General features: G+C 36.6%; 1 protein-coding gene and 1 long non-coding RNA gene across 5 annotated transcripts in view; one reads left to right on the plus strand and one right to left on the minus strand.

Annotated features, from left to right (window-relative positions):
* Nucleotides 1–26,749, plus strand: part of LOC131330398 (acetyl-CoA acetyltransferase 2) — a 63,500-nt gene that overhangs the window by 36,188 nt on the left and 563 nt on the right. The window contains exons 1-15 of one of the 4 annotated variants that reach the window (XM_058363961.1): nt 11,537–11,620; nt 12,142–12,212; nt 13,213–13,311; nt 13,417–13,590; nt 13,677–13,782; nt 14,976–15,114; nt 15,371–15,448; nt 15,544–15,609; nt 15,786–15,871; nt 16,301–16,400; nt 16,528–16,638; nt 16,736–16,777; nt 16,882–16,968; nt 17,290–17,395; nt 26,163–26,353. In XM_058363961.1, the coding sequence (XP_058219944.1) occupies nt 12,164–12,212; nt 13,213–13,311; nt 13,417–13,590; nt 13,677–13,782; nt 14,976–15,114; nt 15,371–15,448; nt 15,544–15,609; nt 15,786–15,871; nt 16,301–16,400; nt 16,528–16,638; nt 16,736–16,777; nt 16,882–16,968; nt 17,290–17,379 (1,227 nt within the window). In that variant the 5' untranslated portion in view covers nt 11,537–11,620; nt 12,142–12,163 and the 3' untranslated portion in view covers nt 17,380–17,395; nt 26,163–26,353. Of the gene's footprint in view, nt 1–11,536; nt 11,621–12,141; nt 12,213–13,212; nt 13,312–13,416; nt 13,591–13,676; nt 13,783–14,975; nt 15,115–15,370; nt 15,449–15,543; nt 15,610–15,785; nt 15,872–16,300; nt 16,401–16,527; nt 16,639–16,735; nt 16,778–16,881; nt 16,969–17,289; nt 17,828–26,162; nt 26,354–26,749 lie in introns of those variants that run through there. The other 3 variants (XM_058363964.1, XM_058363962.1, XM_058363965.1) reach the window with 3 other exon arrangements.
* LOC131330399 (uncharacterized) lies at nt 1,906–4,131 on the minus strand. Its single transcript, XR_009201110.1, has 4 exons — nt 3,934–4,131; nt 3,720–3,821; nt 2,481–2,568; nt 1,906–2,287 (listed from the first exon to the last, which is right to left on the minus strand). It is a non-coding gene; the product is annotated as an uncharacterized LOC131330399 (long non-coding RNA).

The raw sequence follows: 26,749 nt of genomic DNA on the forward strand, positions 1-26,749 counted from the left end.
AATGCCCGTGCCTGAAGGCACGGCTCGAACAATTAGCACGCGCAAATAAATACTTAACTCACGTGCCATATACGGCTCGAAAAATAAGCACATGTAAATAAATACTGAACTTGTGTGCAATATATCATCCCTTGTCTTACAAATTCAACTATGCAAAAAATAATAACTCAACAATATTCATAAAATAATAGAAGTACCCGAAAAGAATGAAAGAATCATAAAATATCTTCATGTAAGAAAAAATAGTCCAACTAATCTTGCACATATTTATGACAACTCAGAAAGAATGAAAGAATAAAAGTATCTAAAAACAAAAAAAATAATAGAGTTTCATTGTTTTATCCATGCCTAAAGGCATCCATACAATCTGTCAACTTTAACTGACTACCGTAACTACCCATAATTACGACCCAGCAATCCTATCACGGCTATTATGGTCTTCAAAATCAATCATACCTGAAAAACCAAAAACCAAACCAAACCAAAATAAGAACTCTTCTAGAACTAATGGATTGCATGAATAAAGATTGAAGTTGGATAGTAAACGATTTAATAGCAAGACCCTAGCTAAGCATCACTACAAATCTCATTAATGGAAAATGGATGTATGCAATATGCATGTCCTCGGTATTTTCAAAAACAACACTATGAAACTAAGATTACTAAGCTAGTCACTGAACTAAGGGTTGGTCATTGAAAATAGGCATTGCTCATCTATACACAGTCAAGTATCCAGATGTAGTTAATCTAAGCAGAACACTAAACATAGTTGAAGCATTAAGACAATTAACATCAATAAGCCTCAGATAAAATTAAAAGTAATAGGATAATTTTCTTGACAGAGCAGGAATAAAATATCGAATCAGCAGTTGCGCTTAATGGTTATCTGCCATGCTCATCGAAAGAGCCGTTATGTTATAGCCATAAAAAAGTTTGAATAGTTGATCTTCCAGAGTTAAAAATAGACACCTTGATTGAATAGATTGAGGCTCATAATCAATGCCCAATTAACATATTAGGATAACAAAGTTACCAATCAATAAGAAGGTTGTCCGCTGTTGCTAATGATAAGGTGAGGATTATCAAGGCCCTAAAACTTTTGGATAGAGAGAGCTTTGTTCCCGTTAAATCGATAAGATGTTGTGCTGGAGCTCTTGGAGAGAGCTTTGTTCATGGGTGAGGATGTTTCAGAGACAGATTGTGTTGTAGGACATAAGTCTACTCCATAATCAAGAAAAGAAGAATAAGCGTATTCTACAATCATAAATGTATTACACAAAAAAAAAAAATTGAAGCAGAATATTACAGGAGGTTATAATAGAGGGGCAAAACTGGGCCAAAGGCATATGAATCAACCATGTCAACAGAAAAAAAGGTTATAACCCATAACAAATAGGATTTTCATGAACTCACTGCTACTTATACTCCGGAGTATTGGAAACTATTTTCAATTGCATCAAATTACCACAATAGGATTTTGATGATACCAAAGAATCCACCAACATAGTTCAACTGAGGTATTGACAAATGAAAAAAATGGACCCTCAAAAAAACTTATACGGCCTGGAATGCGGTAAAAAAAAACTCAAAGGTTAAACCCTCAAATGGAATTTTAAAGCCATCCATTCCGACTAGAAATTAAGAGAAATGAACCCACAAAATCATTAGGGTTTACCAGAAAGAGGGAAGATAATGGATAGATTAGTAAACTGAAGCTCACAATCAATGCCCAACATAGAGTGCGATTAAAAACTTACCCATCGATAAGCAAAGTGCTGATCTTTGCGCTGGTGATGACAGTATTGGATGGTTATTATAATCAACCAATTATACCCGGTAAGAGCTGAATTTATCAAATGACAAATGTTAAAGGTGGGAGAAAGGGATGATTTTTCTACTTATGATGTGCAATTTGTCCTTGCCTACTCAAATTACATATAACGGCTTCAACATTAGACACAAACCTATTGTTCTCAAACCATTAAAAACTCCTATTTTCCAATTAGATCCAAATCTATTCTTCCCATTAGACACAGAAGATCACTAAATTTATAATTTGGGAACAGACCGATCAAATATCCAAAGAACTTACTGCCAAAAATATTATATGGAATGATCTTTCTGTTCGCATAGTCCCATAAATATGACAGATTATTGACCTACTCAACTCTTTGAATCATACCCAATTTTTCTCTTTTCCGTCGGAACGAATTGCCTTATCTTTTTCCTTGCCTTTTGTGGTTGCATTTTGTCTTTGTTGAGCCATTTCTCCTTGCCTTCGATTTTTCTGTTAATAATTGCAGAGTAGAGTTCATAACATCAAAGTTGTTATAAAACTGTGTTGTACCTATTAAAATAGAAAAAGAAAACTTGGCTACCATTTTCCTCAATTCACGTATCTTTGTTGAGCAATAAAACTGTGTTATTGGAAAATTATATGAAAGCAATTTGTTTCATTACAAAATTATAGAACATCTTACCTGGCCAAAAATAGTCACGTTATCCATGTCGGCAAGTCGTTGCAGACTTTTGAAAGGAGTTAAAGGCTAGATTGGCATCCTTCACAATCTGCAAAGTGGGTAGTTAACAATGATTAGGTCCTCTTCTTTTCTATAAGCTAACGAGAGAAAGAAGGTAGTGAAAACAAACCAAATTAAAAGAAATACAATTTTTTCGCAAAGACTAAGGAGAAGGAAACGCAATCTTCAAGCATCAACCAACTGGGAACTGATTTTTCCAATTGGAAACTGATTTTTACAATCTTCAAAGAGAAGCATTGGTTCACTAAACAGAAATCAATACAATAAAAGCAATTCTAGTATAGTCAGATAAGTGTAATGAAAAGGAAAGCACTTTGGTAATGCTGGTGGAAGGCTAGCGTTCTTTTGATTTCGGTGGTTCTGTAAGGCGTCGCTGGTTGTTGTAGCAGAGCTTTGGGTGGGGGTGTGATTTTGGTGGTTGCGCGGCGCGGTGGTTGTCGTAGCAGAGGCAAATCGTACATTAGTCGACCTTAGTCACAGAAAAATGGTACATTACTTAATTATAGCAATGCTTTATGTTCCTCAACTAACATAGTAGAGAATGGATTCCATAAAAGAATCGACTCCCCTCTGCTAGAACACATGGTCAGTGCTTTTGTAAATGTTCTTGAATCTTAAGGAGTAGAGGCAAAGATGTCTCCTAAGCCATGAAGTATGTACATGTTCTTAGAGCCCATCCTAAATGGCTTGAAAGTTCCAATGGACTTGGTTAATTCCAAAGCTTTTGTCGCCAGATGAAATTATCAATCCTAAAGAAACACTTTTGCATAGATTACCTGCATAAAAACTACTTCGTATCATTTTTTCAAAAAACCAACTTAGTGCAACACTCAACTTCAGTCAATGTTGAGCAGGAAGAAACTAAGCAAGGGTAAGTTTCCAATTAGATTCAAAGAAACATGAAGCCAGAAAGTATGCATAAGCAAGAATAAAAAACAGTAGAACTGAACGCTAAGCTAACTTATGCTCCTCATGTTGAAACAACAGAACTGAACGCTAAGCTCAATTAAAACTCTAAAAACAACTTTAAAAAAATTATATTTGGTCTTATTTTTAAGGATAAAGAAGCAGAAAAAAACCCCCAAAAAATCAAATCTTTACGCAAATGGAAAGCGATAATGAAAAATAAAATCCACATGATACCCATTTGTTTACCAGTGATGGTGGAAGAGTGGTTACCTTTGAGTCCTTGACCTCGGCTGTTCCACTACTTTAGCGGTGCTTGAAAATAGAAGAAATCCCTTGGAAAGAGAAAAACCCAAACCTGAGAATTACTCGTACCTACGACAACATGAATCAAGTATGTAATCGGTGCTTTTTCAGTCTATGCGATGGGAATGAACAAACCCTAAACCCGTACTTTTTTTAGTGAAAGATGTGAAGATCTACAAACCGTTTGGGGTGAAGAAGAACTACATGCCATCGATTCGAACTCTGGGAACCTCGAACAGTGGTGGTTACAGTGGTGATCGTTGCGCCGGTCGGTGGTGTTAATGGTGTCCAATCGGGATCGCCAGAGAGGAGCGACTGGGATTCGGTGGGTCTATGGTGGTGGGTCGATCGAAGAGAGAGAGAGAGAGGGAGAGGGAGAGGGAGACAGCAGGAGAGACCACAAAAAAAAAAAGGCCAGTGGGAGAGTGAGGGTGCAGCTAGGGTTTCCCACGATATGCGGTTTATGATAACCCTTGGATGGATCAAATATCTACCAAAATGCCATTGTAGAATGGAGGGCATTGATTTATGAGAAAGGAGGGGATAAATCTGGAGCGTTGGTTGTCTTTGGATTCAAACACAGCTCTGTTTTATTATATAGATAACCCGAGTTTAGAATGCTGGTGAATACGTTTATATATCTAAGCGAATGTTAAAAATATGGCTTCTTTTGTTGGACTATAATAAGGGATTAAAAAAAAAGTAGGAGGAACCCTTATAATTTGTAATTTTTTGGAGGCCTAAAGCGACCGCAACACTTGCTTTAGCTCAGAGCCGACTCTATATATATCAATCAATTTTGACAGTATTATCTTGTGTTAGACTGGTTCTATAGACTTAATCCATTGTGATGAAATCAATATGTTTCTTATTGGAATGCTTAAAGAAAAATATATAGAAAAGCCAAAAAAGAGAGGGAAACCTGATAACGTGTACTTCAGAAAAAACAAATAATTTATGAATAGATTACCTATAGAAATAGGTAAAACAAATTTTCATAGTTGGGTTCATTTTCAACCTTGGTAAAGTCCATCGATCTTGTTGTGATAGAAATAAACAAAGAACAAATGAGTTTTAGCTAAGGTAATAAAGATACACATAACACATTATTGTTCCAAAGATTCTTCTTGCTTTATTTATTTCAAAAAGCTCAGCAACGAATATGTTCGGAATAGCAAGATTCCAACCCATTCGCACTCATAATTCTAGTTGAATAACTCTAAAATAGCTCAAATGAAAATCTTTAGGCATTTCATTTTTTGAGTGGTCTATCTTTAAATTCTTTTTCATTTTGTTTGTCTCGTTAATTTACAAATCTATTTGTATTGATTTTTTTTCCTGATCTAGTTATTGAGACAATTGAAAGGGCGTTTCCTTGTTATACGATCCTTTATCTTTTCTTTGTTTTAAATCATTGGGTTTAGACATAACTTCGTTGATTTGTAATCCTTCCAAAATGACAGCAACCTACTTTTTTTTGTGATTTTTTTAGAGTCCTGCTATAGGGACCGACGAAGTCCCCACCGAAATCATACCGACGGCCACACCAAGCCGTCTTCGGCCATCGGACAGCCGATTCGATCTGTCCAAAAATTCTTTAAAAAAAACTGAGTGGGCTCATGCGAGAATCAACAGCATCTGGCGTACATAGATACTCGATCCAAACATCTCTTTTTTTTGTATATACATGTATATACATATATACACAAAAAATAGGGTATTTGGATCAAGTATCCTACACACATCGGATGCCATTGATTCTTGCGTATAGGCCCCCTTGTTTTGTTTTTTTTTAGAATTTTTGGATGGCTTGGATCGGCCGTCCAGTGGCCGGAGACGGCCCGGCGTGGCAGTCGATACAATTTCGATAGAGACTTCGTCGGTCCTATAGGATTTTCGATTTTTTTTAACGGTAGGGGTCATTGCTAAATCCATGCAACTTTTACATGAAAGCAATTGAGGGTTTTTTTGTTTTTTCAAATGTTGGAAGAACTCACACTACTCAACATCTACGGGCAAGGGAAAGGCGAGTAGAGGATGTGGAATATTTACAACCACTGCAACACTACAACGAGGTTTAAATCCGAGACCTTTTGATGAGAGGTCAAGGAAGTGTGATCTAGACTAGAGTCTATTCGCTGAAGGAATGTTGGAGTTGGACAAGTCTATTTTTCTTCCATGATCGCCTAATGTACACATAGCCCCACTAACATGGCCCCAATAGATGGATCCTCAATCAAGAGTCAAGAACCATCACATTCATTGTCCTCCTTGCTAGGTGTTGAAAATGATAAGCTTAAAAATATGTTTACTGTGTTGCAGATCGATTTATTTTAAGGTCAAAGAATTAGGACTCATTCAGTTAAATAAGTCATTTGGCTTCTCTCTTTTTTTTCTTATTTAATTTTTTTTCGCATTTGTTAGTTTTTCGTAGATTTTTTGAGAATTATTGCTTTGTCATGACGAAAATAATATAAAAGTTAAAAAATTACGATCGAAATCATTTTTTTAATATAGACAAAAAAATTGGCTTATTGGCTTATTTTCGTATTTATTCAAAAAAATTAGATTTTAATAGTAATTTTTTACTTTTTAGATTCCACTTGTCATGATAAAGCAATAATCCTCAAAAAATCGACGAAAAACTAACAAATGCTGAATTTTTTTGAATAAGGACAAAAAAAAGAGAAAAGCCAAATGGCTTATTTAGCCAAATGAGGTCTTAGTCATTTTTGTTAAAAAAGATGAAATCATTCAGATCCTTATTTTTGGAAAAAAAATTCAACTTATTTATACAATTTTGGGGTTTGTGAGATAAAATTCACAACAACAAAAAATGCTTTGACATTTTCACGTAAAAATGGCTAGATCTTCTCATATTTTGCATAGAAAGGCGATAACTTCAATAAAGTGACTATGGTATACCCTACATCAATGTGTTGTACAGCCAGAGATATTACACGGCGGTGCACCAAGAGTGTTGAATAATTTTTCGGACTAGGAGACCTGAAATAGACCACGGAAATCCTTTTTTAGCATAACTTCTAGCTGCTGGCATCTTTACAAATCCATTATGCACCCACATGCGGTTCTTTTATGTGATGCAAAATAAGATTCAATTCAATTTCATTCCATGATCCAAGCCATTCTTTTTATAGGTTTCAATGCATTTTATATCCGTGCAAAACATCAAATCGATCAAACATCAGCGGCCGAATGAAAAACATATTTGTGTGGCATTCGTTTTTCTTCTGACAAATGTAATGAGACCAAGCCTTTGCCGGCATTCGATCAACTTTGTTTAAGCATGACTGTTAAGCAAAAACATGAGCGGCTTGGATGTCGAAGGAGACCTGATGCGTCTCGTTTTACATCATGTAAGGGATCACACATGAGAGATCCATAGGCGGCTCCACATTGTTGATTAGATGGTCAATTGTGAACGCCCTAAAAATATACTGTAACTTTTTTTATTGTACATGTAGTAATCATGTTATTTCATGCTTTATTTGAACGCTTAGTCCTATATTATGAACACCCACTAGTCCAGGTAATCAAAGGCGGCTCCACGTTGTTAGATGGTCAATTGAACACCCTAAAAATGGAATTTTAATTTTTGCTATACATGTAGTAATCATGTTATGTACTTATTTTAGTTAGTGGAGATACACCCATAAAAGAATTGAAAAAATACATTGAGAAAAAGAATCTATATCATGCTCTAGCCTTTCTCTAGCGGCAATTAACTCATATCTCCAAAAACAAGAGCATATGTTCAAACAAATCGGTGCAAACTTATTCGTCACATAATTTCATACAAAAAAAAAAATAATTAGTGTATTAATGCACCGATTTACTCTTGCTTGGCTCAAAATGGGGGGAAAAAAAATCGCCAACAACGACAATTGTAACATCTTATGTATTTTTGTATCTTTTTTTGGTCACATTATTAGCACTAATGCATGAAATTTGTGTGTAGATGATTGATGAATGGAGTTAATAGAGTTAACGTAATTTTTGAACATCCTATTAAAATTTCCTGGAGCTGCCACTGGATAGATCATATTAGTGGGTTTTTTTCAAACTAGCACACATTAGGATCTTGATTCTATTGTTATTATGCAAATAATGTACTTAAATGCGTGGCATATAAATTTTTTTAAAAGGAGTAACATTTTTCTATAAATACTTATTCTTATGAAAATGTTGTTTGATATCTTTTGTTCTAAGGGCTTTTTACTTTTAGGTCCAGAAAATAGAAAATAACAACTCAAACCGTTGTAGAACACAAGAAATGACCCTAAAAAGGGATAAAGACAATTAAGTTTATAATTTACCAAGTTTAAAGGGGAAGAAAAAACATTTATTGGATGTTAATATATAATATATTAGACTTGGATTTAGATTTTCTGCAAGTAATTAACCTTCTTCTATGTGACTGATTAGCACCCAAGATTGTATAATTTTGGGGCTTAAATCCTCTAATTTGTAGCTTTGTTGCATTTAAGTAGTTGTTTTTATCCCATTTTGCACGTAAGGTATTTGTGTGTGAGTTTCAGGAAAAAACATGCTAATAAGGCGGTTTTGAACGCCAAGAGACGTTTCGGAGTGCAACCAAGTGTTCAAGTGCCCGTCGGTATGCATTTCATTGTCACCGGATCCTAACGGCATCACAAGAAGCCTCGGAGATCCTCCGGAGGTCAAGGTTGGCAAGGAACGTGCCAAAGTGGTTCAAGCGGGCCTGATGCATCGAGGATGGTTCTCAATGGTATCCGAGAGTCCAAGTGCCCATGGCATATGTCCGCCAAGTCTCGGTGATCAAGAAATCAAGCAATGAAAGGCCATCGGGTTACGCCAAGGCATGATAGCCCCAGCTGAACCAGTTCTGCAGTTTTTGCAGCAAGGTATCGGTACCTTATTTTTGAGGTACCGGTACCATTTCTCTGATATCGACAACAGTTGGTTTGGTACCGGTACCATGTTTTTGAGGTACCGGTACCAATGCCCTTCGGCCAGTACCTTTTTGCTGAATTGTTCAACCTTCTATTAATGGAAAGTTTCTACTTTAGGCATGTTTCTGGGATATTTTGGGGGCCTTTTGGTCTTTTGTATGGCTGATTGTTTAGGCCTATAAATAGCTTTTTATGCCTTATTTGGCCATTATGTAATCTTTTACACTTTAAGTCTTTTATGTTTTAAGAGCTCCTTAGTTATTGCTTTCAAGTTCTTGCATTCAATTCCTCAACAACTCAAGTAAGTAGTGATTGGATGATTAATTCTCAAGTGTTAATGTTGTAACTTTAAGTGGGATCTCTATATAAATCAAGTTTGTTTTCAATTCTATCGGTTAATCATGTTTTCATTTCTTAGCATGCTTTCTAGTCTTTTTATTATGAGCGAGTAGTTAATCGGTTCGGTCATGGGGTGAGGTTCACCCTATGGATTAGTCCATTAAATAGTTTCTCTTAACTTTAGCTTAATCTCAAGGTTTTGAATGAATTAAACCCATGATTTCTAGCTTTGATCATGGGGTTGGTGGCTTCTTTGATCAATGAAGTCTATCGCCTCGTGCTACGAGCTCGATAATCCTACGCGTGCGAACGATTCTTTTTCGTCTCTCACCTGCGTTAAATGAGTTCAATTTGAATTAGAGCTTTGAATTAAGTTATAAGTAGTCTTCAGCTTTTAATTCTACTAGTGGAATCCGGACGGTTTCGGTCCACTCATGAGTTAGATGAAGGAACCGTTTGATGGCTAAGTCGTGGGCAATCGATCCCTTTGACTTGACCATTTCTAATCTAGTTTATTTCCAAGTTTAATTTCGTCAATCGAATCAAAACTCCAAAGTTGGCTGCTTGAACGCCGCAAACTTTAAGCAACTTCTATTCCAAATTCGCTAGAGAAGATTTCTCTGTGGGAACGATCCGGTCTTCCGGTTTATATGCTATCAACGACCTAGCCCTACGCTTGGGGTGTGAACCTTTCTAAGAGGTTAGGTTGCGGCTAAGCAGTGACTTTCTTTCTTCTAGCTTCTTTAATTTTAGGGAATGACTTCGGTGTCCCTGGTCATTTTGGGGACACCGTAACTTTTGGCATAACAAAACCATTATGAGTAAACCAAAACCTATTATGAGCATAACCAAAACCATTATGAGCATAACAGAACCATAGCAAAGTATAACTTGTTTGTTATGCCTTGATTGGGTTTGGTTATGCCTTGGTTGGTTTTTTGGATATTCCTTAGTTATATCTTGTTTGGGTTCGGTTATGCTTGTAATGGATTTTAGTTATGCTCATAATAGTGAAGTTATGCCAAAAATTACGGTGTCCCCAAAATGACCGAGGACACCATAGCATCATCCTTAATTTTATCATGGAATTAGTAAAATGGGTGTTAATACATACTGTAATTAATACAGGTTTTTTTTTTTTTACTAAAATGCTAAAAATACCATGACCATAAACATGATTGAAAACATTACCGAAAGAAAATTACACATAAAATCATGTAGTCATCAAACCCTATCTAATTCAACCGGTTTGACGATTCAACCGCTAGGTTTGGCCAGGTTTTCCGAAATGGTAGACCAGTTTTGTTGTGCATAGAAAGATTTTGGGTGGTTGACCGGACAGGAGCATGAACCAGTCGACAGTTCAATCTATACTGCTGGTCCAAGCAGGTATTTAAAACATTAGTTTCTACTTTCTTGATTAGCCTAAATCAAGAAACAACCCTAATTTTATCATGTTTGACTTGGCAATTTCTCAAAAGGCACACTAAGATGGAGTAATATTATAGGAGTAAACATTTAGAAGAAAGGAAGGACGGATAGAAAAGAGAGAGGATAATTTTTTTTTAAAAAGTGGAATTCAAATTGGTAGAATTAAAAGGTTGGAGATAGGCTTTTCTTCCTTTTAAAACCTCTCTTTTAAATAAATAAATGAATATTCCTTCTGATACTGATACAATTCCACATATTCTGGGGATGACCTTGCTAATCGCACTATATATATTTTCAAATAATAAATCAACGTATATATCCTTAAACCTAGTCACGTGATAAGAAAAAAATTGAATAATGTAGATCGGGTGTTAACATAAATTTTCGCAACATCTATGTTTACATTTTGAAAAAGAAAGAGAAATTAAATAACAATATATTTTTCCATTCGTACGCGGTTGTTACTTCTGAATTTCGGCAAAGGAGAAATATATATTTCCTTTCGTATGTGATCGTTGTTAATAACGTTCAATATTTGTTAGTTTTCCTTTCTCTCCTCCTTTTATTTTTTTGAACATACCTCTCCGACTCTCTGTTTTTAGTCTTTCTTTACTTCTTTTATCAATCAAACAAGCAAAATTTACCTCTTTCTCATTTCTTTTCAATGCCAAACATAAAAATAATAATTCGTCTTTAATTTATTTACTTATTTTTTCTTTATCCAAAAAATGATGAGTTTCGATCATAATTTTTTACTTTTTCAATTTCTCTTGTCGAGACGAATCAAATAATTCAAAAACATTTAACGCAAAATCAACAAATGAAAAAAAAATTATAAAGACAACCGATAACTTATTGGTTGGATTAGTTCAAAACGAGTTTTAGCGGAGTAATTGTTAACCAGCAATTTAAAAAAGTCGGTCAATAAAGACAGACGGTCCACGGGGGCTTTCCCGTAATTTTAAAAGCCTTTGTGTTCCCCGTGTTCTGATGGGGCAAGACCTTGCCCCACCACCTGGTCCACCTCTCTCTCTCTCTACAATGTCTACATATACTTGCAAGCCACTTGGATTTCCTCCTCAATTTCCCTCTCTCTCTCTCTCCTCTCTCAACTTCTGTGGATTCCACTGCATCTCAATTACACAGGTAAAAACGCACCTCTCTATTCTTGAACAGAAGACATGCACAACATCTTCGTAAAATTTTTGATCCTCGAGCTCAATTTTCCTCTACCAGTTTTGCTTTACCTGTTCATTTCCCGCGTTTTCTTCTCGTTTTCCGCTGATCCTATTTCTACGGAGATTATCAATTTGGAAGTTCTGTTTTCCAATATGTGGAATCCATCATTGATGAGGTTGTAGACTTTTGTATTAATTTGATCACGGTCTCTCTAGATTTAATATTGGGAGATTTTTTAGTTGATTTTACAATGATTACGACGAAAATGCTTGGCAAGGCTATATTTCTTATCTCAATTTTCACTTAAATCAATTGGGGATCAGAGAAATCACGTGAGAATATACTTCCTGGCTATGCGGACTTGGGGAAGAGAGTCAGCAGTTTTTACGGATCGCACATTAAGCTTGAGCTCAGAAGTTAGCAATTACGATGTGCTTTGCTCTTATTTTTAACTTGTTATCTGAGTGGGGGTCATTTGAATGTTACAGCTATTGAAGTTTATATATCACCATGTCTCCAGCGGCAGCAGCAGTGTGTCCGGATTCCATAGAGGCTAGAGGTATATGCCCCGCTTGTATTTACTCAAAAAATACAGTGCAATTAGCTCTAATCAAGCGATGGTGAATTTATGATTCCATGCATTTTCCATGTTGTATCCATAATAGGTCACTAGTTGACTGGGCTTGAAGTAGTAGTCAAGGCCTAGGACTTAGGAGTTTGCTCCTTCCGAAGATCTCTTCAGTATCAGTCGAGATGCGCGTAGGCTAGCTTGGACACCTGAGTTATCAAAAAAAAGACTAGGCTTGAGCTTGAAGTATCATCTTCGGCCCTTACTCAAATCTTGACTTAAACTGAAACTTAAACTTCAGTACAAAAGCAGCCAAAGCCCTCTCCATGCCTGTGCTCAAACTAAGGGAGACACTTATTTTACTCAAGTATTCAAGGGTACTTGGCATCTTATAAGTTTACCACTTTGCCATTGATGAAGGTTTTAATCTTTATCTGATGTTTGTATGTTGGAATGTTTCATATCAAATAAAGCTTACTCGAACTAAGGAAAAGTTTGCATTAAGGGCTGGAGATAACGTCATGTGTGTTGATTATCTTCAAGTATTTATGCTTGATGCTTAAGTGATAATGAAAAGAGATCTTGTAGGCAGAAGGAAGTTTGTTAGTCCTTGAATGTGTGTTGCTTATGATCAATCTACCGTAAAGTTAAATATATGTGCACATTTACCTGCACAACACTTTCATATAATGGATATTCATTTAGGTTTCTCAAAAAAGAATCTTTGGGGAAAAAAATTATTTTCATGCTAACAGGAAAGATTAACGTAAAAAAATTATTTTGACCACTGAAGTAATTGGAAAACTGAAAAAATTAAGTAGTTTCTCGCTTTTTGAGGAGATACCGTTACTACTTGATCTGTTGGTTATTAATTGAGTTAAATTTTTTGTCTCATTCACATATTGCAACAGTAGTTGCATGTGTGTTAGTTTTGGATTATGGCGGAACATTTTCTACTGTTTTGTTCACCTTTCTTGGTTGATATCTGCAGATGTTTGTATTGTTGGTGTTGCGCGTACACCAATGGGTGGATTTCTGGGTTCTCTTTCATCTTTATCAGCCACTAAGCTTGGATCCATTGCTATAGGCAGTAAGATTATAACCTTTTCTTGTCTCTATGTTATTTTGGGACTCTGTTACTACAAAATTTTATCTTCGTGGTAGGTTCAATTGTTCTTGAAATATTAATCTGTAGGTGCTCTTAAAAGGGCTAATGTCGATCCATCACTTGTACAAGAAGTTTTCTTTGGGAATGTTCTCAGTGCAAATTTAGGACAGGCTCCAGCTAGGCAAGCAGCATTAGGTGCAGGAATTCCTAATACAGTGGTCTGTACCACCATTAACAAAGTTTGTGCATCAGGGATGAAAGGTGTGACTTCAATATCGAGACAACTAGTATCTTTTGGAGAAAGAAAGATTGGTACTCTTAACGGTACTTTATTTTGGTCATTGCAGCAACTATGCTTGCAGCACAGAGTATTCAATTGGGCATCAATGATGTTGTTGTGGCTGGTGGCATGGAAAGCATGTCTAACGTCCCCAAGTACCTAGCAGAAGCCAGGTTAATATCCCCTCTGATTTACAGGAGATGTTCATAGACATCTTCTGTTCTTCTCATTAAACTCCAGTTGAACTTGGTACAGAGCAATATTATTTCCCTTTTCATACAGATGGTGGGGTGCATTCTTATGGTTGGTAATTTAGCTAAACAGATGATGCTTAATTAGTTATGCTGTTTTGTCTAGGTCATTCTGAAAAAAATTCGCTTTCATTTCCAATTTTAAATTTGCTTTTGTTTATAAATCCCCACTAGGACACTTGGACTTGTTGTTCTTCATGTAAAAGATAGCATTTCCAGTTTGTATTATGGGCACAAGGGGCCCATCACTAGATTGATTTGCCTTGAAATGCTGCAAGTTTTATGTTTTTCTCTTTTTATTCTCTTTGTTGTTGGAAGTTTCAAACTTTCTTTGGGGTTTAGTGTTTGATTGAATTAATTTTCTGATTTGGGTTTTCATATGGCTAATTCATGGGGCACCAGGGAAACAGATTTTCACATCTTTCTAGGTATTATGTTCCTAACTCTCGGATTGAGCCACTGACACTCAGCAAGTTGCCTACATTGATTTCATGTTGGATATAATCATTAGGTCTTGTACGGTAGCCATAGGTGTTACCTTAGTTTTTCACCAATATTTGATCTGCCATACCATATGCAGCCTTTAGAATTAGGACTTATTTTCCAAAGTGTGGCAGGTGATATTAGACTTATTTCGATTTTGCTTATGGATGTAATATAAAATGCCCACCGCATGTTGCTGTTAGGTTAACTGCTTTGATAGTTTTTGATGAACCATGTATATCTGCAAATCCTAAAGGACCTAAACTCTCACTCATAGTCTGACTTCAACATTATGTGTTAGACGTTATCCCACATGGCTCATCTAAGCCACCCAAGCTTAGTTAATGTATTTTAGAGGTTACTCCACCTATTGCCAATTGGTTTTAGGTTGGAACCCTCCAAGAAATCTAACATTATGCATGTACCAAATTCTCACGTCTTACAATGAAGATAGTGTCAAGTTATTGCTTCTCTAATTTTTTTTTTTTTTTTGCACGAAAATACTATAGGATTTCTGGACTGCCTGATTTTCTATTCCCATTTCACTTTGAAGACCTGAATTCTAGATGGCTTTATAGGTTTTTGAACCTCATATGTTGCAACTTGTGCTGAACTTTCATTTTTAATTGCAGGAAGGGATCTCGACTTGGACATGATTCTCTTGTTGATGGCATGCTCAAAGATGGACTATGGGATGCTTATAATGATTGTGGAATGGGAGTTTGTGCTGAACTATGTGCTGAACAACATAAAGTAACTAGAGAAGAGCAGGTTTGCAATAGACCCACATGCTTGTTTCATGAGAAATTCAGAGAGTTTCACTTAGGTGCATTATACCGTCTCATTTATTCGATTTTCATATACTAACGCGTGACATTAATTGTTGTCATTGGGTCTATGTTCATGTTGAATCACACTCAATTTGCAAATGACAAAATTTTCTATTTGCAATTACTCATTAACTTGTAATCCCGCTTGTAAGAATCATGTGGAACTTCTATCACTGATATAAGGATGACTTGTGCAGGATGATTATGCTGTTCAGAGCTTTGAACGTGGCATTGCGGCTCAAGATGCTGGTGCCTTTTCATGGGAAATAGTTCCGGTTAGATATCTTGTTCTAAATTACTAGGTGCTGCCAATTAGTTGTAGTTTATTTGTTACAAATCACCATGTAAGCCATAATCTGGTGCTGAATAGGTTGAGGTTTCTGGAGGAAGAGGAAAACCATCAACAATTGTTGACAAGGATGAAGGTCTTGGAAAGGTGAATAGTTTATCACGTTGTCTATTTTCTCTTCTCTTGCACTGAGCCATACTTAGTTCAAGACTTATGTCTTCAGAAAAAACAGGAACAGAAATAAGAAGAAGAAGATGTGGAATGAGTTGGTATTATTTGCCTTAATACATTCATATGTGACCATTTGTTGCTTTTGTTGCCAGTTTGACGCTGCAAAGTTGAGGAAGCTCCGACCCAGTTTCAAGGAGACTGGAGGAACAGTTACTGCTGGCAATGCTTCCAGCATAAGGTTTATTACTTATCCTTCTCCTGCATTTTGATCCTTCAATTTTCTTTGTTATATTTCCTTTGCATGACTGAACAAGGGACTACTTTTCGCTGATAGTGCTTAATATTGCTGTAGTAACCCGAGCAATGTATGAAAGAAGTAAAGAACTGTACTATTGTAGATTATCATAATGGTGCTACAGGGCGCTATCAATGAGTTATAACTGGTTCAATCATTTTGTTTTCTCATTTTCATCAGTATAAGTGTTTGCATATTTTGGGATGGATATAGACATATTGTAGTGTCCTTTGTTCATTTGAAGAGGTAAAATGTTTTTCATTTTGGTTGTGCAAGTCTACTTAAGTATTGAACAACATTTTGCTGAATGAAAACTACTTGCATTTCATTATTGAACAACATTTTGCTAAATGAAAACTACTTGCATTTCAGTGATGGTGCTGCTGCTTTAGTATTAGTGAGTGGAGAGAAGGCAATTAAGCTTGGGTTGCAAGTGATTGCAAAAATCACAGGATATGCTGATGCTGCTCAGGTACTTGCCTCTACTGTTTGGTAACAAATAGGATATATAAACTTTTTCTGAGTTCTTTCCTTTTTATCATCTGGTGGGTTCATGTTCTTGCCTTCTTGGTGTTGAATTGAGATATGTGCTATGACAGGCGCCAGAATTGTTTACAACTTCCCCAGCCATTGCAATCCCAAAAGCTATTTCAAATGCTGGCTTGGAGGCTTCTGAAGTTGATTACTACGAAATTAATGAAGCTTTTGCTGTATGTTTTCCCTAAGCACAAATATTCTGGAACTAGCAACTAGTATGTCACATACGGGTTTTCCACAGCTTTCTTATCTATCATGTGGTTTGTGCAGGTTGTGTCACTTGCAAATATGAAATTGCTCGGACTTAATCCAGTGAGTTTATTAATATTTGGTCATTTCGATTCTAAAAGAATTTCATTGGAACTAGGGTTGGTCATGTCCTGTTTATTTAATCACCTTCCTAATTTTTATTGTAGGAAAAAGTCAATGTAAATGGTGGGGCTGTATCTTTGGGCCATCCTCTAGGTTGCAGTGGAGCCCGTATTTTGGTCACACTTTTGGGGGTACATTTCTACTGAATGCTGTTTTATGCTACTCTAATGTTTAATGCATATCTGGTATTGATACATTGAAAAGGCATCTCTCTCTCTCTCTCTCTCTCTCTCTCTCTCTCTCTCTCTCTCTCTCATATGCATTTTGTTGATATGTTTTTGCTACTCATCTTTTAATTCTTGGGATTAAGGGCTTATCTTTTGCTTTGCATTGACTCAAGAGTCTCTCTCTCATATGCATTTTGTTTATATGTTTTTGCTACTCATCTTTTAATTCTTGGGATTAAGGGCTTATCTTTTGCTTTGCATTAACTCAAGAGTGTGATGTTATAGGTGTTGAAGCAAAAGAATGGGAAATATGGAGTTGGTGGTGTTTGCAATGGGGGAGGAGGTGCATCAGCCCTAGTTGTAGAGCTTCTGTAATTTTTTTTTATGTTTGGTAAGTCTCACACGTATCTAATTAAGTTAATATTCCTGTCACTCCCAATTTTTTGAAGTAGCTACAAAATCGAATTTGCAATCGGTTTCATTTTATGTAGGGAGTTTAAGTTCATTCTGGTGCTAGTTTAGCATCCAGGCGGAGTAAGGAAATTTGAAGGATCCTAGGAAATCTGTAGAAAGGATCCTTTCATGTGATGATCCATCTTGTTCCTTCATGTGCCTTGTAATGGGCACACCATGGTCTCACTCAGCGATTGGAGCCGTTCAATTTGTTGATTTGAGGGTGTAAATCGTCTACGCGAAAATCAGAAATTCATAAAGGCTTGGCCGAGTCGTATTTGTTTTTAGAGCTATGGATGTCAAACTTTAATTGTCCGTTGCACTTAAAGACACATATTGTTCGTTCAAATGGATGCCAATGTTCAATGAAGTTGAGTTTTTGTGTCGATCATGTGCACATGAATACCTAAAAATGAACGGTTTGGATCCTCGAATAAGTCCATGGTGGGTATATAAGATATCATCTCATCTTGATTTCATTCTTGTTGAAAAATGTATGCATTATAATTTGTGAAAATTTATATGCATCTCTATTAATTATTTTGATGATTAATTCAATGATATTTTTATTCGGCAAATACAAAATTATCGAAAAGTCGATTCCCGAATTAAATATTTTCGTGACCTTGAAATATAGCATAAAGTCTCTTGGATTCATGATTTATATTTACAAAGACTTTATTGAGCTCAATACATGCTTTAACGGTTTATTTAGATGAAATTGTGAGCCACAGGTTGACGAACCGGCTGACAAGCCGGCTGTCTGAACAGAAAGCTGTGACAACCGGACGACCACCCGGATGACCACTCTATCAAACGGCTAGTTTCCAACGGCTAGTTTCCAACGGCTAGTTTCAAACGGCTAGTTTCCAACGGCTAGTTTCCAACGGCTAGTTTCAAACGGCTAGTTTCCAACGGCTAGTTTCAAACGGCTAGTTTCCAACGGCTAGTTTCCAACGGCTAGTTCCAACGGCTAGTTTCCAACGGCTAGGAAGCATATGGATGGCTATATAAGGCATCAAGAACTCATTAATGAGGACATACACACAAGCTACAACATTCCATATTATTGCAAGAGCAAATTCTCAAAAGATCAAAGCCAAAAATTCTCATTGTTCTTCCACTTTTATATTATTCTTGAGAGAAAATTTGTACAAGTTGTGAGCGATAATTTTCATACCTTCTTCACATACTTGTATTTCCTAAGTGAGTGTTTGAGTCAAACACTTGAAAGCTTAGAAGACCAAATTCGAGTTGGAATTTGGGTGTTATTGTTTTTGAGAAGTTTTCGGAGAAAATTCTTGCGGTTGTGCTAGCTCCTCGGGAAAGCTAGAGGCATTCGGTTCTTGTAAGCACCCGCAAGACTTACAAGTTGTAATCTTTTAAAGATTAGTCTAACCTTCAAGTAATTGCTTGAGGAGAAGTGGAGTAGGGCCGGACCGTGGACAAATCCGGACCGAACCACTATAAACGGGTTCTATCTCTCTATCTCTCTATTTTGATTGCATACTTATTGTTTGCATATATTGTTAGAGATAAATTTTTATTGGTAATTATTACTAGCAATCCTATTCACCCCCCCTCTAGGTTGCATAATTTGGGTAACAATTGGTATCAGAGCCTCGGCTCTTGTTTGTAGATTTAACCATCTAAGAGTTAAGATCCATGGCAACCACTAGTAATGTTTCTTGTATCGAAGGTCAATCGTCCAATAGACCTCCCTTGTTCACCGGAGAAAATTACTCTCATTGGAAAAATAGAATGATGATCTTTATTCAATCCACGGATTATGATCTATGGAAAATTATCAAAAATGGTCCCATTATTCCTACTAAGAAAGTTGGAGAAGAGACTATGCCTAAACCAGATTATGAGTGGAGTCATTTGGAAAAGGCTTCAATAGAAAAGAACTATAGAGCTATGAACCTTCTTTTTTGTGCTATTACTCCCAATGAATATGATTGTGTTTCCGCATGTGAATCGGCTAAAGAAATATGGGATAAGTTAGAAATGTCACATGAAGGAGATAGTCAAGTTAAGGAGTCCAAAATTGATATTCTTGTGCATAGCTATGAGCTCTTCAAAATGAAACCGGATGAATCTATATCTCAAATGTTTGCTAGATTTGCTAGTATTACTAACGGTTTAAAAGCTCTTGGAAAGATTTACAGTCAATCCGAAATGACAAGGAAGGTGCTCCGTTCCATGCCAACCAATTGGGACACTACCACCTCCATCATCCTACAATCCAAAGATTTCTCAACATACACGATGGACAAGCTCATGGGATCTCTCATGACGGAGGAAATGCATCACAACCTCAAGGGTGAAAAAGAGAAGAAAGTTAAGGATCTTGCCTTCAAAAGTACAACAAGCAAATCAAAAAGCAAGGAGGATTCAAGCAACGAAAGTGAGGATGATGAAATGGCGCTCATCACAAAAACGTTCAAGAAACTCCTCAAAAATAGAGCATCTCACAAAGGCAGAGGATTTTCAAGAAAAGATGGAGGCAAAGAAGAAAATAGTAAAAAGGATCCAATCATTTGCTACGAGTGCAAGAAGCCCGGCCACATCAAAAGTGAATGTCCATATGCAAAAAAATATTCAAAGAAGGACAAAAAGAGAGCTATGATGGCCGCATGGGACAATAGTGACGATAGTAGCTCCGATGAGGACGATGAGCAACAAGAGGTCGCTAACTTGTGTTTCATGGCCATCGAAGAAAACGAGGTAGATCTCGACTCATCCTATTCCTTTGATGAATTATTTATTGCCTATAAAGAGTTGAAAGTAGAATTTGAAAAGGTTGTTTCTAAAAACAAATTTCTTAAAAAGGTTGCTAAAGATCTTTCACTAGAAATAGATGATTTAATTGAAGAGAAAGATATTTTGGAGGAAGAAAATGAAAGTTTAAGAACCTCTTTGGAAAAAGAAAAAGAGTATTTGAAGGATACTTCCAAAAACGAATCTTTAGAAAAACAAATTGATGATTTAACTAATTCTCTTTCAAAACTCACTAATGGAAAAGAAAGTTTAGACATTCTTCTTGGAAAACAAATGGTTTCTTTTCACAAGGCCGGAATTGGTTATAATCCCACTCAACACAAAAATCTTTTTGGAAAAGATGTTCCTCCTTCTAGCCATTCTAAATTGACATGTCATTATTGTGGTAAAATTGGTCATATTTCTCCTACTTGTCCTATGAAAGGATACTCATCTTCTAATGCAAAAAAGGTCTGGGTTCCTAAGAACCGTATCAATGCTAACCTTCAAGGACCCAAGATGATTTGGGTACCAAAAGTCAAGAAATGATGTGCTATTGTAGGTATGCTTCAAAAGTTCTCTCAAGGAAGGAAGTTGGTACCTTGATAGTGGATGTTCAAGACACATGACCGGTGACAAGAGGGCTTTCAATTCTCTTTCGCCTAAAGATGGTGGACATGTCACATTTGGAGACAACAACAAAGGCAAAATCATAGGAATCGGTGATATAGGTAATTCTCCTATTATTGAAGATGTTTTACTTGTTAGTGGTTTAAAACACAATCTTCTTAGCATAAGTCAATTATGTGATAGAGGAAATCGTGTTATCTTTGAAAAATCCAAATGTATCATTGAAAATGTCAAAAGCAACAAGACACTCTTCGTTGGACAAAGACTTGAAAATGTATATGTTTTTAATCTCAATGATTTAAGTAATTGTGATATAAAATGTTTTTCCGCTTTGAGTGAAAATAGTTGGCTTTGGCATAGGCGCCTAGGACATGCAAGTATGGATGCTATTTCAAAACTCTCTAGAAAAAATTTGGTAAAAGGTCTTCCTAAAATCAAATTTGAAAAAGATAGACTTTGTGGTCCTTGCCAACAAGGAAAACAAACCAAGGTTTCTTTTAAGTCCAAAAATGTTGTTTCAACTTCTAGACCTTTGCAATTACTTCATATGGATTTGTTTGGACCAACTCGCTCTCCAAGTCTTTGTGGAAACTATTATTGTCTTGTTGTTGTTGATGATTTCTCTAGATATACATGGGTGATGTTCCTAGCTCATAAGAATGAGGCTTATCCTAATTTCACTAAACTTTGTAGAAGAGTTCAAAATGAAAAAGGATTTGTTATTTCTAACATTCGTACGGATCATGGAAAAGAACTTGACAATTCTTTATATGAAAAGTTTTGTGATGAACATGGTATTGGTCATAACTTTTCTGTACCTCGTACTCCTCAACAAAATGGAGTAGTTGAGAGAAAGAATCGTACTTTGGAAGAAATGGCCCGCACTATGCTTTGTGAAAACTCTTTGCCAAAATATTTTTGGGCGGAAGCCGTTAATACCTCATGCTATATTTTGAATCGAGTTTTAATTAGGCCTATCCTCAAGAAAACTCCTTATGAGCTTTGGAATGGTAGAATACCCAACATTAATTACTTTCATGCCTTCGGTTGTAAATGTTATGTATTAAACAATGGAAAAGATGACTTGGGTAAATTTGATTCAAAATCGGATGAAGGCATCTTTATTGGTTACTCTCTTACTAGCAAAGCATATAGAATTTATAATAAGCGCACTAATCTTGTTGAAGAATCTATTCACGTTTCCTTTGATGAATCTAATCCTTGTGCTACTAAGGCTGTTGTTGATAATGATGACTTAGAAATTACACATGAGATTCATGACTTGAAAATTCAAGAAAAAGTTGATGGTGATACTCAAGTAGAAAGCTCTCAAATCAAAGAAGATGAAGTTATTAATCAACCTCAAGATGCCATGGGAGACAACCAAGATCTTTCCAAGGATTGGAGATTCGTGCAAAACCATCCAAAGGACTTGATTCTTGGAGAAGTTTCGAAAGGGGTAACCACTCGCTCGTCTCATAGAAATTTTTGTGAAAATCAAGCTTTTGTTTCTCAAATTGAGCCTAAAAACTTTCCGGAAGCTCAAGATGATGAAAATTGGATTTTGGCCATGCAAGATGAGTTAAATCAATTTGAAAGGAATAAAGTTTGGGTATTAGTACCTAAGCCTCTTGATCACACTATTATAGGTACTAAATGGGTTTTTCGTAACAAGCTAGATGAATCCGGAAATATTGTTAGGAATAAAGCTAGACTTGTTGCTCAAGGTTATAATCAAGAAGAAGGTATTGATTTTGAAGAAACTTTTGCACCGGTAGCTAGATTAGAGGCTATTCGCATATTACTTGCCTTTGCATCTTTCAAAAATTTCAAGCTTTATCAAATGGATGTGAAAAGTGCATTTTTGAATGGGTTCATAAATGAAGAAGTTTATGTCAAACAACCTCCCGGCTTTGAAGATCATGTATACCCCGATCATGTTTTTAAACTCTCAAAAGCTTTATATGGTTTGAAGCAAGCACCACGTGCATGGTATGATAGACTTAGTTCATTCTTGCTTGACAATGGCTTTACTCGTGGAAAAATTGATACTACTCTTTTCATTAAAGCCAAAGGTAAAGATATGCTCATTATTCAAATATATGTTGATGATATTGTCTTTGGTGCCACTAATGATAATATGTGCAAAGAGTTTGCTAAGTGTATGCAAGGTGAATTTGAAATGAGTATGATGGGGGAGCTTAACTTCTTCCTCGGACTTCAAATCAAGCAAACTAATGAGGGGATCCTAATCAACCAAGCCAAGTATGCGAAAGAACTTATTAAGAAGTTTGGCATGGAAGGATCAAAGCCAATGAGCACACCAATGAGCATATCAACTAAGCTAGACAAAGATGAGAATGGTAAGGCCGTCAATGAAAAGATGTATCGAGGTATGATCGGCTCATTACTTTATCTCACGGCAAGTAGACCGGATATAATGTTTAGTGTCTGCATGTGTGCTAGAATTTAGAAGTTCGGGATGCAAGTGTAATATGCATGGGTGTATAAGTGAAGGTGTGTGTAGGGGATAATTCTCCCCCACATATATTTCTTTTCTTTTCCGGGCAGACACACACACGTTTCTCTCTCTCTACTCCCTCGACCGACTCTCTCTCTTTCTCACCTCTCCTCCAAACTTCTCTCTTCGATTTCATCGCCTTAGAATGAGATTTCGGAAAAATCCCAAGTACTAAAGTTGTTCTACGCGACGAGATCTTCCTATTGATCGAAGAAGAATCATGATCGGAGCACTTTGAGGTTTCCTCCATGTTCGGGCTTGCTTCTAACCCTCGAGGTAGGGATCTCCTACCTTCTTTACATGTTTAAGTGTTGGTTAGATGTACAAGAATCAAGTTTGATCATTTATTTTGAGTCTTGAACAAATCTGTTATATGCTGATAATTTCGTGGGTTTTTGAAAATCTGTCTTTTGGGAGCCCTCTGCTAGAAATCACTGGCATTTGTCATGATTAAGACCTCAAGGGGCGGGTCAGGGTCGTGACAGTCAGTCGGATGTCCAAGCGGATGTCCAACCGGACAACCGTGAGGTTGAGACTTATTCAAGCTTTTGCGTTGCTAACTCTGATTTATTAAGTCTGTTACACTTAGTTTGTATGAACTTCATGGCTTAGTGCTTAAATTGTCTCTTATATACTTCGCCGATATGAATTTCTTGTCTCTAAGCTTGCAGGGATAATCATTCTCGGTAATACCCCTCGCATTCTTTAAAAAGCTCTCTTTTAGGGGGAGCATGTATTAAGGGGACACAACAATAAACACCCGAACACAATTTTCTTCCCATATTCTTGTCCTATTCGGCGCCGCATCCCCTATCCTATCTCTATTCGGTGCCGCATCCCCTATTATCTCTCTTTCGGCGCAGCAATTCAATCAATTCGGCGCACCATTTCAAACAATTCGGCGCACCATTTCAAACAATTCGGCGCACCATTTCAAACAATTCGGCAATCTCATACTCTATAAATTCAACAACACTCTCTCTATCTCTTCATCTATCTATCTTTCCTTCTCTCTCGGCCTAAATCTCTCATCAAGCAATGGCAAACATACCGCAAGGGTTACCGTTTGAGTTTTACGAAAGAGATGCCGAACGAGCAGAGTTCAGGTTGTTTATCCAAACCATTTGGATGCAACTCTTTATCTTCATTCTGCTGTGTGCGTTACTTACAATGAGAATACCACCATGGTTCGGGTGGAATGTAAATGTGGATACTCTGTGGTATTGGATTGGCATTGTAGCTGCCGTTGTAGCAGCCATTATTCGAGAATACGAAAATCAAGGACGCCAAGCTCTCAATGAACGAAGATAGAGTGCTACAGGGCAAGAGCGGCATGGTGCTGGAACCATGGCCCTATTGTTTTTCTCTTTTTAGTTTTTTTTTATGATGTCACAGGGGGAGAAAAAGCCAAGTTTTAATTGATCTATCTTGCCATTTTGGGCAAATTTAAAAAATTGCTTGCTATGATCTGATGATTATTGCTATTACTCGTTGATCATAGATAACTGCTTTGGTGCATGTATTAAGGGGGAGATTGGCATAACTCCTACTTGAATAAAAACTATCATTTTGTGTCATCATCAAAAAGGGGGAGATTGTTGAAAAATGTATGCATTATAATTTGTGAAAATTTATATGCATCTCTATTAATTATTTTGATGATTAATTCAATGATATTTTTATTCGGCAAATACAAAATTATCGAAAAGTCGATTCCCGAATTAAATATTTTCGTGACCTTGAAATATAGCATAAAATCTCTTGGATTCATGATTTATATTTACAAAGACTTTATTGAGCTCAATACATGCTTTAACGGTTTATTTAGATGAAATTGTGAGCCACAGGTTGACGAACCGGCTGACAAGCCGGCTGTCTGAACAGAAAGCTGTGACAACCGGACGACCACCCGGATGACCACTCTATCAAACGGCTAGTTTCCAACGGCTAGTTTCCAACGGCTAGTTTCAAACGGCTAGTTTCCAACGGCTAGTTTCCAACGGCTAGTTTCAAACGGCTAGTTTCCAACGGCTAGTTTCAAACGGCTAGTTTCCAACGGCTAGTTCCAACGGCTAGTTTCCAACGGCTAGGAAGCATATGGATGGCTATATAAGGCATCAAGAACTCATTAATGAGGACATACACACAAGCTACAACATTCCATATTATTGCAAGAGCAAATTCTCAAAAGATCAAAGCCAAAAATTCTCATTGTTCTTCCACTTTCATATTATTCTTGAGAGAAAATTTGTACAAGTTGTGAGCGATAATTTTCATACCTTCTTCACATACTTGTATTTCCTAAGTGAGTGTTTGAGTCAAACACTTGAAAGCTTAGAAGACCAAATTCGAGTTGGAATTTGGGTGTTATTGTTTTTGAGAAGTTTTCGGAGAAAATTCTTGCGGTTGTGCTAGCTCCTCGGGAAAGCTAGAGGCATTCGGTTCTTGTAAGCACCCGCAAGACTTACAAGTTGTAATCTTTTAAAGATTAGTCTAACCTTCAAGTAATTGCTTGAGGAGAAGTGGAGTAGGGCCGGACCGTGGACAAATCCGGACCGAACCACTATAAACGGGTTCTATCTCTCTATCTCTCTATTTTGATTGCATACTTATTGTTTGCATATATTGTTAGAGATAAATTTTTATTGGTAATTATTACTAGCAATCCTATTCACCCCCCCTCTAGGTTGCATAATTTGGGTAACAATTCTGTTTAGGTACTTAAACTTGAAAGAGTTGGATTAAATAGCTAAAAAAATATTTTGCATCTGAGAGTTGTTTTTTGATGCAGGCCAAATGTGAGGATGGATTCCTGTGAAAGACGGATCTCTGTTACCTTAGTTAAATGTAGTGCAATTTTCTCTCCATTTCATTTCCATTCTTGTTTTCTTTCTCCAATAAAATAGAAGATGTATTTATTTAGATGCAAGAGAATAAGATGTTTTGCAATATTTGCCTCAAGTATCATTCCTTTAACCAGTCCCCGTCTAGCGTTGATCAGAAGATTTGTTTTCCTGTTTGAATTTTCTTAATCAAATTAGCCCAAATGACAAATGTAGTCGAATGTGAGCGTTTAGTATTGGATTAGTCTTGCGTTGACTTCCTCCCTATATAGGAGTATCTAACATACCAAATATCTTGTGACAAAATAACCAGAGGGAAAGGAAGTTACTTGATGAGAGAAAGAAATCAAGTATCATCTCATGAACACTGAACTCGCACACACGAGAGAGAGAGAGAGAGAGAGAGAGAGAGAGCAGCAGCAGCAGCACTATATTTTGTCAGGAGGGAAATGCTCTGCATGAGCCTGACTGAGGAAGGGCCCTATATCAAAAGCGTAAAAAAAAAGAAAGAAGAAGCATCCCAAGCCCTCCAAAC

Source organism: Rhododendron vialii, chromosome 6a (assembly GCF_030253575.1).
Source record: "Rhododendron vialii isolate Sample 1 chromosome 6a, ASM3025357v1".
Classification (NCBI taxonomy): domain Eukaryota; kingdom Viridiplantae; phylum Streptophyta; class Magnoliopsida; order Ericales; family Ericaceae; genus Rhododendron; species Rhododendron vialii.